Source organism: Melanostigma gelatinosum (assembly GCF_949748355.1).
Source record: "Melanostigma gelatinosum genome assembly, chromosome: 22".
NCBI classification, from domain to species: Eukaryota; Metazoa; Chordata; class Actinopteri; order Perciformes; family Zoarcidae; genus Melanostigma; species Melanostigma gelatinosum.
The window spans coordinates 17,733,188-17,749,286 of NC_136655.1; the positions used below are offsets into that span (position 1 = coordinate 17,733,188).

A 16,099-nucleotide genomic window follows, 5' to 3' on the forward strand; every position below is an offset into this window, starting at 1 on the left:
TCCTGCTTGGCCATGGGAAGAGTCTTGCTTTGGCCTGTGTGAGGTCCTGTTGTGGCCTGTGTGAGGGTCCTGTTCTGGAAGAAATGATACATATACACCTTTCAGACATAACATTTTGTTCACATTAAAACATTCACATTTTGCACAATGACGTGTGCTGTAGCTTGTGATACAGTGTAAATTCCTGTAACTCTGTCTGTAAAATATGTAATTACTCAGTTTTTTATTATCATTTCTACTACCCATAAATTATCTAGTAGTAACATAATTTAATGATTAATATCCATAAGTAAAAAATCTTAATAAATGTCACTAGAATATGCACAAATCTGACTTAAATTTTACCTTATTTTTCACGTCTGTCCTTCTCACTTCTCCAATGGTTGTACACTTTGTCCAGGTTGATGGCTTCGTCTACTTCTTGCTTTGACTTTATGTCGCTGCCCGTTCGTTTCGCCATGATAAGGGGGGATAAGGGGCATTTGCGTCTCGTAACTCCGCCGCCCTGTTGTTAGCTAGCTAACCTGCACGGCGCGAATGGGCAGGGCAATAGTGTCAATGCTATGATTGGCTGCGTAGCGTAAGTGAACCGAATCGTATCATTGGCTGGACACCTGTCACTCACTGAGTTACGTTGCAAAATAGTACAGAAAACAAAATTATTATTATTATTGGTTTAATTGATTAGATAAGATTAGGACTAATATTAGATATTAATTAATACGTTTATGTTGAATTTTATTTTATGCGCTGCATAGATTTTCTTGTGCGCTGAGAATGTGCGAGCAGTGCGCGATTGCTCAAGCGCGCAGCTTAGAGGGAACATTGGACGTGGGCCATGACCAACGTGTCCTTGGTAGAGCATGAAAGCATCAAGCATGAATAAGATGCCAGTGGACCATTGTCCACTGCAGTAACTGGATCCAGCGTGGATCGCTGAGCCGTTTACAGGTATGAGTCAGGTGTTGTGAAAGAGTCTCCTGACTACACACCCTGAAACTGGGTGGATGTTCTCATCTCTGGTTTCCAGAACTGACCGTAGCAACCTTTTCTGTGTGTGTGTGTGAAAGCACTGAGGCTACACTGGTGGGAGGAATGGTGGTGTCTGAAGAATGTGCGCTGGTTGAGCAGCGGCAAACACATTTGTGTTGTAGTTCAGCGAGTCTTTAATTGAGGTTATCCAACGCACTACATTAAAGAGTCATTTCTCCCAAGTAATGCCGATGCATGTCTTCTGTCTTCCCTGTTGTGATATCTGCTCATGCAGACACTGCAGTATTGGTTTGATTTGTACAATAGAGAATAAACTGTTCTCTGAGGATGAATAATTGGCAATCATGGCGTGTAGAGTGTAGAGCCAGTCCTCCTTCAGTCAGAGGGTCGGCGGTTCCATCCCCGGCTCTGCTAGTCCATGTCCATGTGTCCTTGGGCAAGACACTTAACCCCAAATTGCCCCTGTAGGCTGTTGTGTGAAAGTTACATAGTCCTGATGGGCAGGTGGCACCTTGCATGGCAGCCCTGTCATCAGGGTGTGAATGGGTGAATGATGACATGTAGTGTTGAAGAGCTTTGAGTGGTCGAAACGAGAAAAGAGAAATACAAGTACAGCCCATTTACTTTATGCTAATCGCATGCAGTTTGGGGCCAAAATCATGCATTTTTCTTTCTAAAGAATGCATATATGTATTTGAGTAAATCATATTTAATACACGTTAGGAGAGACAAGTGAGGAGTCTGAGAAAGAGACGGGCAGTGAATGCAGAGGGTGAGAGAGAAGACATTACAACAACACATCGTCAACATTCATTTCCAAATGTTTTGTTATCATTTTAGCCTCTTCTGTTTTATTTCAGATTGTAGTATGAATCATTCATTGCAACATTTCACCTGATTCTCATGCTTGCCAGATCCTTCGTGGTACCGCCCTCTGACATAGTTTTAAAGATTTGGTGATCTAAATGTTTGCTCTTGAAATATTGTAAAATGAGTTAAATGAGAGAAACACATTTTCTTTTCTGATGGGCATACCTCTTTTGGACCATGGTATTTCTAAAACCTGCGTGCGATGGTCCCGTTCTAATACAACTGAAGCTATTGCAGCATCTATGCTAACCTCTTCAGGGGCCGCCGTGTCCACTTGTGCACACCTAAGCCACGCCTGCAGCGGCCAGTAGCTCCTCACAGGGCGCCGATCGCTCTGTAACACTGTGACACGAAGCCTGGCGAGATGGATTTCCCTGCAATGTGTGATCTGGTGAAATCGCGAGGGAAAGATGATCCTGCTCTCCTTTCCGACTGAAACAGCTTGATACTGTACCATGGCAGCTGCCCACCATGATCCAGGACAAGACACAAGCAACAAACTGTCCAACTAGCAAAAAACAGGATTGCCAATCACAAACCAGCTCAGATATGTAAACCTGGAGTAAACCTGTGGAGGGCTTTCACAAAGACAGCGTAACAGTCCTGCTAAAGTCAAGGTTTGGTGAAGAAGTGTTTATTTACAGTCGGGCTTGGAGTGGACACAAGCATGGCATGCAGCTCAGAGACAGGAGCCTGACCCTAACCCTAACCCTAACCCTGACTCACTTCCAGAGGGTTCCGTTCCTCAGTGAGTCAGTGCCCCGTCACTCTCACCAGAGCCCATCGAGGAACAAGCCCCCCCCCCCACACATCCTCCTCTCCTATTACTCTTTATGTGATTCATTTCATCTCAGTTTGCCCCCCGCTTCACATCTCACAACGGTCCTCCCTTCTCACCCCCCCCCCCCCCCTCGGCTTTGAGCATGATCTCAGTTTATTGAGGCACAGAGTCAGAGGGCCGACCAAACCGCAGTGGCGAGGAGAGCTCCCTCTCCCCCGCCGCTCAAAAAACCACTCCAAAGTTCAGAATTGTGCATCACTCACGTTTACACGAGGATCAAAGACACACGCCGCCATTCCAGAAGATGCGTCTGCACATTCTTTGGCAGCCGAACAGTGAGATGAGTCAACAACCCGGAGGGAAAACACATCCTCGGTGGATTCATGACGAATGAGATCGCTATGCACCGGAAAAGATGTTTAAAGTTGGCAGAGAAAGATTTGCTGTTGGCAAAAAAAACAATCTCCGGTGATAACCTGGATCTGGTTTTAAGGGGAATTCCACCTCATGTGTCTGGTGACAAAACACACGGGACATGGGAGTTTGAGACTGCCGCTCACCAGGAGGGATCACTATTTATGTACACGGCATAAGCACCTACTTTTGATCCAATGTAAAGGAATTCTGAACTCATTCGCAATGCTTGTTGCAAGGTTTTCTAGGATTATTCAGGACGCTGAAACCAAACAGAACAAAACACACACACCTTATTTGAATTTACAGTGACAGTGTCTCCTGCATTTTCCCAAGATTCAGCCCGACGTTGCTATATAATCGGATATGTGATGACTTTCAATTGGAATTTAAAACATGGTCTTGAGGGTTCGAGCAAAGTTTGGCAGCACGATTTGAATACTTGAAGACAAAAATAGGACTTTGGGTCTCCCTGCTGGAGTTCTGAACCACATTCAAAAGAAGGTGAAGCGATCCAGCACTGCACTGGCATCTAGTGGAAGCTCAGGGGACGTCAGGGAAGAAGAAGCAGAATCATTATGAAGTCCCCATCATTTGTTGCAACACTAACATCTATTCCCTCGTGTCAAAGCTGCTTCATAAAAAGAAGTCTTCAAAGTGTCATGTGTCTGTCGTTTTTAAAGGCTATAGCTAAAGGCAGCTAATGTAGCTGTGAAGAAAGAATACTGACGTCAATCTTATTTTGAGCTATTTTACAAGTTTTCCAGTTTTGATTGTGGACTTTCGTCACGTTGAATTATCTTTACATTTAACTGCTGTGGCATCGTTTTGCAGTTAAATGCCTGGTGTTGGACCACACACACAAACAAGTAGTGTCTGAGTGTCACACCTCCTCTCCTGTCCCATTGAAGGTTGTTTTTCACAAGAACTACATAACAATACAAGTCTCCATAATATTATGCAGCAGCTCCATGGTAACCGGGCAGGGCTTGGCGGAGGCCACAGATCCTATATGTGCCTCTGCATAAGTATGGTATGCAACAATTACTCCAACATGTAAAACACATGGGCGAGAGCCTGTCTATACATAGGGGCCCTTTACTTGTACGTGAAACGTTACGAATGAAAATGGATTAAACTGAAACAGGCTGTGGCTTCACTGACATTGGATGATTATTATCTCGTTTTATCTTTATGCATCCAGATGTTGCCCGTTGCTTCTCGGGGAAAGATGAAGGGACCAAACTATGGTCCTGGGTAACGGAAAAGTCTGCCGAACACTTCTGTGAATCTGTGGTTTTGGCCGAAGTCACAATTCAGTCATAAATCACACCAAACACATGCTGTTCTTGAGCCCAAAGCATAAACGGACTAACCAGGGTTTTTGCACGTTTCAGCTCATTTATTACAAAATTGTGTTGTCATAACCCAGCTATGACAAATACGGAAAGGACACAATGGAGGATGGTAAATTAAATGTATTTATTATAAGGAAGTAAATAAATGGTTACCATTGTGAAGTGTGTCAGTCTGTAACATCAGTAATGTATACGTGAATGTGTGTGGGGTGTTGTCAGCGGAAACAAAAGAAGACCAAACCAAGGCATAAACGGGCAGACGCTGGCTGCCATGAGTCCATGTGAGCAGGAGAGACCAGAGCAACACTGGAGCAGGGCTTGTATTCCCTAGGAACTCAAAAATAGCTAAAATAATCGACGCCCTTCGTAAATAATACCCTTCCTGTAGCACCCCATCATCAGCAAACCCATTATGGGAAGCATTTTAAGAAGACAGAAACAAAGAACAGGTGAATAAATCAATACGACATGGCAATACATGCAGTTTGAAAGTACCACTGGTGATTAATCAATGCAGAGGTGCGCGTGATAACGCATCAGCAATAACGTCTGTTCCTTTAATATGTCTAATGTCAGAGTTGTAAGCCTGAAGGAACAACAACCACTGTGTCAGCCTCTGGTTTGGGCATCTGATGGAATGCACAAAAATCAGAGGATTGTGATCTGTGTACACCAAAATCTGCCCTCCTGTTCCTACATACACATTCAACCGTTGTAGGGCCCAAATGAGCGACAAAGCCTCCTTCTCAAGCCTCCTTCTCAATCAATCCTTCTAATTTCTCTGATGGTTACATTTTTTTGACTGGCCTCATCAATCCCTGGTCGTCACTCTGAAGCAGGATGTCACCTGCTCCCACCTAGCTGGCATCTACTTGGAGCATAAACGCTTGATCCAAACAAGGAGCAGCTAGCACGGGAGAAGAGCTCTCTAACATTCGGATGACCAAGCAAATTTCACCTTGAGCAGTTCAGTGAGAGGAACACAATAGTAGAGAAGCTTTTACAAAAACTCCTGTAGTAACCCACGAAACCCCAACACCTTTGTAGTTCCTTCTTTGTCATGGGTTGTGGATATCCGGCTATTGCCGTGACCTTGGCCTGAACTGGGGCTACATGACCCTGTCTCACCAAATGACGAGGTGTGTCACTGTAGCACTTGCAAAGTCACATTTGGCCAAATCAATGGTGAGCCGCACTTCCGCCAAGCGTTCAAATGGTGCACGGATCCCAATTATCGCTGTAGATGACCAAATCCTCAAGATAAACAGTACTACCTTTTAACCCGGACACTACGCAATTCATCAAACGCTGAAATGTTGCGTTGGCGTTCTTTAACCCAAAAGGCACCACTTTATAGGAGTAAAGACCCAACAGTGTGATAAATGCAGAAATTCCCTGCGCACGCTTGGACAAAGGAACTTGCCAATACCCTTAAGCAAATCAAATTACAAAACAACTTTGCAGACCCTTCCTGATCTGTACAATAATCCATACGTGGCAAAGGAAATGAATCATGTTTCATCACAGAATTCACTTTTCTCATATCAGTGCAGAATCTAGGTGTTCCATCCTGCTTGGGCACCAAAATACATGGAGACGCCCAACTAGATGACATAGGTACAGCGATGTCGTTTTGGAGCATGTAATCTACCTCAGCATCCAAATAATCACGTTTAACTGGCGCCATGCGGTAGAAGGTGTTACACGTGATACATGGCCAATAGCTGGCTTACAACCACAGTGTAAAAGAAGAAGTCAAAAGAATCGCTGCTTTTGCCTTTGATTCTGGGAACAAATGTCCAATACCTTGCCGTCCATGAGTTGCAAGCATCATATAGAATTCTCTGGGTTTTCACCTCTCACGCTTTTGTTGAGGTGCCAACTTTCACATTATGTAGTGTAACAAAATATATAAACACACGTAAGGTGTAGAGGAAGTATTGCGATCTTGAACGTAGCAACACTGAAATATACACATACTCCATTACATGTAGAAGTAATGCATTGCAATTATCAGCGATATGTACTTAAATTCAGAACTATTACAGCGTATATTATTGGGTTATTACAAGCATACTGATGCATTAATGAGGAGGCAGTGTTTTACTGATGGTTAATTAAGGTTGGAGCCACAGTATAAGAACCCAACTACTAAAGCACCACTACCCCACTGACCACAGATGTGTGGAGCCTTTCTGAGCTGATCCTGCTCTGTTCGGCTCTGTAGCATGGAATTTACTGCATTTATTGTGAGACAAGTACCAGTTGTTAACACACATTGGTCTGCTATGTGTGGTCTGAAGTACTCTTTGGAAACGAGAACATCCCGGAAGTCATTTAGCTGCACAGGAAGCTCGAGATGTTTTTGTTTGTGTTTTATTGTGGAGGGATTCCTCTTCCGAAACCCCATAGCTCCATGCTGTTTGTAGACAGGAAGTGGAGGGTTGACAGGTCAGTGGCTCGTGCTGTTAATTTCACGATCTGCCCGTAAATAAAGACGATCCTGTCCTTTGACATGTCGGCCAGGAACCCGGGGACGAAGCTCGGTAAGTAGAAGCTGACAGCTAAAGCTAACTTCTGCTCCCGTTAAAACGTTAACGTCACTTCCTTTGCACATGTGGATATCTAACGTCACATTTTGCTGTGTCTTTACCACAACTTTTAGTTGTGGTAACTAAAAGTGTAGCATTGTGTATACAAGCTTATTTATACAAGCTACGCTTTGTTAATCATTTCTAAAATAGATAGCACCTTTCACCGTTTTATAGAAATATGTGTTTTTTAAAAACAACAGTAAAGTAGCTAGCTAAGCTAACTTCAGCGTAGCCTTGACTTCAGTTTAATAAGTAACATTTAGGAGGAAACTGACCTGCTGAACACCACCATGTTACTGTGTAACACACTGTAACACACTGTAACTCTATATGTAACATACACACTGTAACACCATGTCAAATACATACTGTAACGTGCGACATGTTGTCATAAAACAACAGTTCTAGAAACAAATTCCACTTGCTAACTTCCTTTTTACTGTAATGTCAACGTGTATGAAGGCAGCGTATAGTGAACAGACAAACTCATGACAGCCCAGCTCTTTGTGCTCCGCTCACTCCTTCAGCCCTCTGTACTGTAGCTCTCTTCTTCTCACTGGTTTAACTTCAGGCTGACATGTTATTGTACTTTAGTTAACGTCTGTTCGTGGAGGGTAAAGATACTCTTTTTCAAATACATCACTTTCTTTGCATATCTTTACGTTCTCTGTCACAGACTTCCTTGTTTGTAGTTGACACACTGGTAGGTGCAGGATGGGAAACTTTAAATATCAAACATGACAGCTGCCAAAACATTCTTTAAATCTCGGGTTTATATTTGTGTGCGCATATCATTTGTTTTGAATAGTACTTACTTAAATGCCCAATTAAACATCAGTGTTTAGCTACATTTTGATGCCAATCACTGAAGTTGGAGTATAGTTTCTACTAATTTGCCATATTTCATGGTCCAAATTCACACTTTAGAAAACTAATGCAGCGCTTCTTTCCTCATGCCCTGCTCATGGGCGTCAGACCTGGAGCGGATATCCAAAGTGAGGGTGAACACACAGGCCGTCCTGAAGAGAGCTCAGCAGATACAAGGACAGAAGATCCCCAAGAAACAGTGGCAGGTAGAACTCCTCATACACCTGCTCCCACTGGGACACCATGACCAGAAACATGTACTACTTTACAAGATGACATTTATCATGTTGCCAAGTGTATACATAATATACATGTTAATATTTTCATTGTTCTCTGTTCTGAATCACAAAGCAGCATCATGGGTGGTATGCATAACTGTTGGTTTGACACTGAGCTGTGCAGATGGAGACGGAGTGAAAGCGTGGACTCTGACGTCTGCTGTGTCTGTCCTGCAGGCCGCCTGGCTGCTGAAGGCCGTCGCATGTATCGACCTGACGACTCTCGCCGGAGACGACACGCCGTCCAACGTCCACCGGCTGTGCCTGAAAGCCATCCAGCCGGTCCGCCGCGACCTGCTCCGGGCGGTGGACATGCACGACAAAGGTCTGCTGCCTGACTCACCGCATGCAGCCCAGTGTTCAGTCACTGCAGCTGGACTGTGAACCTACTGGTTACTTTAACGCCCACCGTGAGGTTTGAGTAGATTGTATGATGATTAACAAAGAAATCATTGACCCCTTTGGTTAAAGTGGCTTGGTAAGCAAGTGACAACTTCTGCAGCAAACCGACTTAGTCAACGCTTCATGGTCCAGGTCCTGTCTCAGTCCTCCTGTCTGCTGAGGAACCGGCTTTAACTCCAAGGAGATTCTGTAATCCTTCATTACAGCGTCACAGATTCAGGGAACTCTTTCACAGACTTCATAAACCAGAGACACATTTCTCCTGTAACTATTATGCAAAGTACAGGGAGAATGAAATGTTTATGACATTATAACAAACAATATTAAAAACACACTTACTCTATAGTTTATACAAACGTCATTATCTGTTACTACTTAGTCGGCCACATTCAGTTTACTGCCAGATAAAGGACAAAACAGAAATATCATGTTAGTATGATACTATTACACTACTGTAGAGGTACAGTGGTGTTTCATTTGATCCAAACTTTTACAATAACTCAACTTAATGTTGTAAAGTCTGAAAATATAACGCGTTAAGACAGCATCATTTTATTGATGTAGATGAAACCAATGAATTATATTCAATATGGAAAGTTGATTTTAGTGAAAAAAGACTTAACTCGTTTAATGCACTGCATCACTTTATTCAAATTTTAGGGCGATGACATCAGCGAATGGGGGGTGCTTAAAGGAAAAAAGCTTGGGATGCAATGGTCCATCATTGAGATTTCCAAAATAGTCCAAAATGATGATCATCCAACCACAGATACAAGACGGACACCTTTTAAATGTCTCATCCTACCAACTTCACACCAAGACATTCACTTTACTGATACATAAAACAGAGAAGAGCACATTGTTTTAACAATAGGTCAATTATATCTTCTTTTGATTGACTAACTGATTGGATAGTTGTTTGAGCAGTACATAAAACCATAGCACGGGTTTATTTTCATAGATTTCATAGATCTTGTTGATCATGTCAGACTGTCTGTTCAGACCTCAATTCAGCCTGCAGAGGGCGACACAGACCAGTTCATCTCCACGTCTCTTCTTCTCTGCTGAGCTTCCTGTGTTGTGTGTTGTGTGCCCTGCAGGAGTTACTACAGCAGCAGTGTGTGTGTATCCATCTCGTGTGGCCGACGCCATCAAATCACTGAAAGCAGCCAACTCCAGCCTCCCCGTTGCCTCAGGTGAGTCAGCTGCAGCTTAGTCACACCTGCAGGAACGACATGAACCCTGTGTGAGCGTGTGTCTCGTCTTCCAGTGGCCACTGGTTTCCCAGCAGGCCAGACACCACTGGAGACCCGGCTGCAGGAAGTCCGCTTGGCGGTGGCTGACGGTGCCACGGAGATCGACATCGTCATCAACAGGACGCTGGCCCTCAGCGGACAGTGGGAAGGTACGCTGAGAACCAGGAAGACAGAGGACGTTTAGCACAGGCGTGAACTAAAGCTTCTCCCACCATAATCTTTCTCAATTTCTTAAATTTCTTTTTTCATATGTGAAACAAGTGGGGACATTTTTTTTCCACCTGACCTTAAATCATAAACACGGGACAGAAAGTGAAGATCCGACATAGAAATTGGATCCAGAATTAGTTTTCGCACACGCCTCACTCGTACGACCCACCGTTACAGAACAACAACTCACTAGACTGTTCATGCTCACGGCCCGTTTGCTGGTCCTGGTCGGACTTTAGTCCGTATCACACGCTCCTCAGCAGCAGAAGGCATTGCCCGGTTCTCATGGATCAAACTGGTTGTTATGTATGTACTTAGGATTTATTGTCCGTGATGGTTGGAAGCTCGTTCTCCAGCTTGGAAACCACAGTTGACGAAACAATATCCACTCAAGGTCCACTTATCTGCTTGTTCTGAAGCTCTCGATCACATGACATGGTCTTCATCAGCAGGTGAAGGTGATATGAGGAAGGGCACACTGAGTGGAGATTGTTTTTTGTTGTCTAGGTCGGAATGGTCAAATGTTTTAACTGTAATAGTGAATCATTGTGTTACTCTGAGATTCTTTGGTTGAAGCACCACAGAGAACATAACAGTTCCTGCTTCTTACTAAAAGCAAAGATGAATGCTTTGATGTAATGACCGAATATTGAGGAATAATGTGGTGACACTGAAATAGTAACCAGGTCTTGAGTGTTTAGTGAATTTCTCAGCTGATCACAACTGCCCCCCCCCCCCCCCCCCCCCCCCCACAGCCATGTACGATGAGATCCGTCAGTTCCAGCAGGCCTGTGGTGACAGCCACATGAAGACCATCCTGGCGATTGGAGAGCTGGGCACCTTCACCAACGTCTACAAGGCCAGCCTGGTGGCCATGATGGCTGGTGAGTCTGACCACATGACACGGTTCAGCCGTCCATCATGTGTGGGGATCGTTGGCATCGAGGAGGATGAGGAGCTCCTCATCAGTCTGTGTTCAGTACGATCAGCAGCTCCTGTCAGACAAATGTGTTGATTCATAGAACGTTAGGCATAATCAATACACATTACATGTTTATGTGCACAGAATAAGAAAGACTTCCATGTATGTATGTGGTATTCTCCGTAGTCCGTGTAATCAGTAGATGCAGAAACAGACGGGAGCAAAGCAACGTTCTGCTGTGGAAGATAAAGGAAGAGCTGTCAGAAGACAACTGCAGCGCTTATCTACGCTCTCTTCAGAACCACCGGACCATCAGACAGAAACAAGAATGTTACCGTTTACACGGGAGCTGCTGGTCTGCCTCTCGATCAGTTACTGTGTTTGTGGGACCTTGGTGATAAAGAGTTAGTTGGAATTCACCAAATGCAGCGACAGACCAGCAACTTCCGTGTTGCAAAGTCAAATGTTAGTTTTTTCTTAGAGGGTGTCTGTTGCCTCTTGAAGAGAGCGTAGATAACGGACGCTCCCCGTCAAAGGGCCGTCTGGCAGCAGAGCAGAGCGCTGACATGTTGTACACATAGCACACACATAAGCTGATATCGTCTACTGGAGACAATACATGACTATGGATAAGAACTTCACACAACCCCACTTTAAAACATCTAAACCTTACATGAATAAGAAACTACGGTCATGTCTACACAGGAGGGCGTCTCAGATGCTTCTATTTCAATACATCAAGCTGCTAACACAGGCTCTTGTGTCTTGTTTTACGCATGTAATCACTACAGTGATTGTGTGTTGGGGCTCTGAGCAGCACTGCCAGAACACAGGTGACCTGTACGCAGCATTGTGCCTGAACGCATCCCGTGTAGACGGAGGATGCTGCTCACCCTACGCCGCCCATGTAGGAACTGTTTCATACGGTATATTTCCTTATTGTCAGCTGATTGGCTGTTTCTCCTCAGTCAGAGGAGTTTGTCTGCAGGCTGATGGATCTCTGTGGGGAAACTGAACTGTCACAAATAAACCCTGATATCAGTGTCTCACGCAGGGAACACCTCACAGCCCACCATGTTTCATTACAGTTCCACCGTTTCAGTCTCGGTACCTCCAGCGCTGCACATTCCTGTGAAGAGTCTTGAAGAAGTGTGTGTGTGTTAGTGTGTGTGTGTTAGTAGGTGTTAGTGGCACTGAAGCGGTTGTAGAAGCTGTGGAGTCAGTACCAGCTGTTGTACTTCCTGCAGCCGTCCTGCTCAGCTTTTTCTTTTGTGAACCTGATAAGTGGAGCTCTTTCTCACACACACGCGCGCACGCACGCACGCACGCGCGCACGCACGCGCGCACGCACGCTTAACTAGCCATCACATAATAAGCCGATTACAGAACCAAATTGTCAGGGGCTCTGATAGAGAGCATTATTAAAATGCATTGCTTTTGTCGCCACACTCGCTCCTTAATCTCCTCTTGTCCCTATGAATTGCGTATGAGATTCCTGAAATTGAATGATAATTTCACCTATTAATCTTCGATGCAGGCTATTTTACTCCGCCGGTCCCTCGCCAGTATCCCCCTGCCCACGCAAATGAATAGAGCTTCATTACCGCCACCCGCATTTAATAACCGTTATCCATTATCTGGTAATTAAGACTCCCCATAACGAATCTTCAGGATTATGCCAGTTTGAGGAAGAGGGGGGAGGCTGAGAGGAAGACCTGACTGGAAGAATACATAGAACATGTCTTTAATGAACTGGAAAATATTCATCTTGTTCTGTTCAGTAATGAACAGTCATTATACACCAGGGAGGCAGGAGGGATGGCTTCTTTCTTGTTCTTTCCTGCAGTTTGTGGGTAATCTATTAAAGAGTGTCAGTTCATCTTCTATTTTTATCAGGAAAGCTGACAAAACATAATTGGCTGTGAAGGAAGGGAAGGAGAAATGAAGGATTTTATTGATGAGCGTGCAGGCTGCCCTCTGTTCGCCGTCATCAGCAGCATATGTTCCTGTCTGTCCGGGCCAGACGGTCAGAGTGATGCCCTGTCCGTAGGGTCAACCATCAAGGCTTTCACTAAATACTCTTGTATATCAACAGTTATGAAATAACAACAACGGACAATGTTAGTTCTGACATGTTGTATCTGTATGTAGTAAATGGCTCTAAAGGTTCGCCCTCATGCTCTAACGGCGCTGAACTAAACTCCTGTTTCCCGGATAATTCAAATGCTTTCTTGCACTTCATCTCTTAAACTTTGTCTTTACACGCCGCCATTTTCTGACTAGTGCCCGATCGGGACTGAGCATGTGCAGCTCTCAGCGGAGAGGAGAAGGCAGCGACATGCTCCCTCCTCAGCTACTTCCATCATCTGCTCCGGAACAAGAAGATGTTTGATTCTCCTTTAGATCGGGCGTATAAGCTGATGGATATACTGGCTCAGCATCAGCCGTCCTGGCTGAGCCTCCATCAGCAGCTTGTTGAGTCCTCCAGGTCTCCATAGAGAACATAGAAGATAGAGAAGCACGAGTGCAACATGACGCTATCTCAATGTCACCCGTCTAAACCCCGACAGGCTCGGACTTCATCAAGACGTCCACAGGAAAGGAGGCCGTCAACGCCACTTACCCTGTCGCCATAGTGATGGTGAGGGCCATCCGGGACTACTTCCTGTGCACAGGCCACAAGGTACCGTCCTGTTGTCGGCTTTAGTTATTACTTCCATACAGTATGTTAGAATAGAATAAAAACAAAAACAGCCAAAGACAGATCCATGTGACTATCGCACACATGACAGTGATGCAGTAGTGTGGCTTGTGTATTTTTAATTTAGCAAATAATGTTTATTTTAAAATGAGATAAGAAAAGATAATTACTTGGACACGCCTTTATTTAACCTAGATTAAGAATAAACGTCCATCATCTCCTAATTTCTCTGAAATTGAATTACTGGTGCTTTGAAAACTCAACCTGACAAAAAGAGAACTATCACCTGGAACAAGTTCTTACAACGATTATCCTGGCAAAACTGTTTTTCTCACCTGTTCTCAAGTCATATTCATATTCACAGGAGAGAAAACTATTTCGATCAGACTTGAGAGATATGCTGGCCGGTATTGGCTCTGCAGCAGTTAAATGTTACCCATCCCAAGTGTAAGCATGCTCTCAGCGCAGCGTGTCGTCCTGTTGACCGAGCTGTGTGTGTGCCTCAGGTGGGCTTTAAGCCAGCGGGGGGGATCCGGACGGCTCAGGAGTCTCTGGTGTGGCTCGCTCTGATCAAAGAGGAGCTGGGCAACGACTGGCTCTGTCCGGTCCTGTTCCGCCTGGGAGCCAGCAGCCTGTTGGCTGACATCGAGAGGCAGGTGGGGACACACACACACACACACACACACACGCACACACACACACACACACACCTTTTCTGCAAGAGTTTCTTCCATTTGTTCTTGTTTGTGCAGATCTACCATCACGTGACCGGGCAGTACGCTGCCTATCATGAGCTGCCTATGGCCTGAAGCTGTGGACTTCCTGTTCTAACGACCAATCACAACCATAAACTCCCCACACAGGCCTGTCAGTGTGCATCCAGGCAGCACTCATCTGTTCTGTGAGCCAGAACACTGCTGTCATTGCTCTGTATGATGCGCTAATGTACTTATCAAGAGTCACAGCATTGAGCTCCACACACAACACATTCACGGTGATTGTGAAGGATGTGATGAGTTCAAGTTCATTTGTTTCATGTGAAGCAGGAAGGAGATTTAGAGTGAAGAAGATAATATTGATCAATCTGTCCCTCAGATCCTGGAAGTCTTCATTTGAACTCTTTGATCTTTTACAGAATAAAGTGTATATCTGGAAATACTCCTGTTCTCATTACTTCCACCGGGGTCACGACCCTGAACACAGAACTGTTCTGCAGAGCAGAGACATCACTTAAACGTCCCTCATGCAGAACCCAGATTACACCACACTGTTCATTCTGACCTGCACCTCAATAAGCTTCTAGCAATATAGTGGTAAGGACGATTAAATACTGATATCACATTAATAATACACATATGATATCATGTGAGTAATCCAGCGCATCTTAAATAATTGTATATAGTTATTGTTAGACTCCTCATGGGCATCGTGACTGTAGAGGCTGTTAATATGAATGTACATTCTGTGTGTATGAGGTATGTCTGTTCAACTGGTGGATGGTACTTTACCAAGTGACCAAGTTTACATAGATGCTGTGTACGGCCGGAGCTGTGCGACCTCATTGAGGTGCTGTCTGTTCATGTTCAGCGTTGGTAAACTGTGACTCTGAGAATAAGGCAGCACAGACGGATGTCCTGAGAGCTGCAGAGCTTCCGAGTTCCAACACATCCGTGGAGCCTCTGGCTCACGCAGCCGGTCTCCCAGCGATGTGTGCTGAATCTGTTATGCAGCTTCTTCTGCTCTTAATTTCATTAGCAGGAAGCTCAACCAACTGAGGAGCGCGAGGGATTAATCAGGGGTTAAGTGAGTTTAAAAGATCTGATTGAACAGCTCACAAATGTGAGGCTTCATTTGAAGAGTGAAAACTTTTCTTCTTTAATTAAGATATCACAGGCCTTGACCTTGACTGGAACAGAGGATACATGAGTGAACTCATTGTGGAGGGAAGGGGATGTGAGCTTTTGGGGGGGGGAAATGTGGGATTAGATGGAAAACTCATGGGAGCGGGTCTGCTTCAAGACACTGGTGGAAGGGCTGCAAATGAGGCCATACTGTATAGCCTGTGCTATCTACAGTGTATGCACAACTATCCCACAGTCTGAATTTAAAGTTAGTGTGATGAAATAGTCTCAATTTAATACTGATGTCTCTATATGACCTACATCAGCAAACAAGACCATCAGAGAGAAGATGGTCTATTTACTAAATCAGATGAAATCATGCAGGTTCACCAGCAACTGCATCAGAGACCAGCACACCGTGGACACACTCACATCCGTCTTCATGCCGTCTTCCTCCTGCATTTGGAAGCTGAAGAGAATACTTCACACAAGGGGACACTCGGGTCTCAAAGTGTACTCGTGGTGCGAATGGCTAAGGCTACATCCAGGACATGGTCACAGCTTATACCCTACACCTTAAACCCTGTACACGAGGCTCTACCGGCAGTAGAG

General features: G+C 44.7%; 1 protein-coding gene across 1 annotated transcript; it reads left to right on the forward strand.

The window, feature by feature from the left end:
- The first annotated feature begins 6,843 nt into the window (after window positions 1–6,843).
- dera (deoxyribose-phosphate aldolase (putative)) lies at window positions 6,844–14,743 on the forward strand. The gene is made up of 9 exons (XM_079294184.1): window positions 6,844–6,962; window positions 7,986–8,083; window positions 8,333–8,480; window positions 9,658–9,753; window positions 9,828–9,962; window positions 10,779–10,907; window positions 13,516–13,628; window positions 14,153–14,302; window positions 14,399–14,743. The coding sequence occupies exons 1-9, from the start codon at window positions 6,932–6,934 to the stop codon at window positions 14,453–14,455; spliced, it is 957 nt and encodes a 318-aa protein (XP_079150310.1). The 5' UTR covers window positions 6,844–6,931; the 3' UTR covers window positions 14,456–14,743.
- Window positions 14,744–16,099: the final 1,356 nt, after the last annotated feature.

What these genes read in the sequence shown, in the direction of transcription:
- dera (XM_079294184.1), top strand. Translation starts at nt 6,932, where the DNA reads ATGTCGGCCAGGAACCCGGGGACGAAGCTCG. An exon ending in CAGCCTCCCCGTTGCCTCAG is followed by an intron (nt 9,754 to 9,827) that starts GTGAGTCAGCTG and finishes CTCGTCTTCCAG; the next exon opens with TGGCCACTGGTTTCCCAGCA. An exon ending in CCTCAGCGGACAGTGGGAAG is followed by an intron (nt 9,963 to 10,778) that starts GTACGCTGAGAA and finishes CCCCCCCCACAG; the next exon opens with CCATGTACGATGAGATCCGT.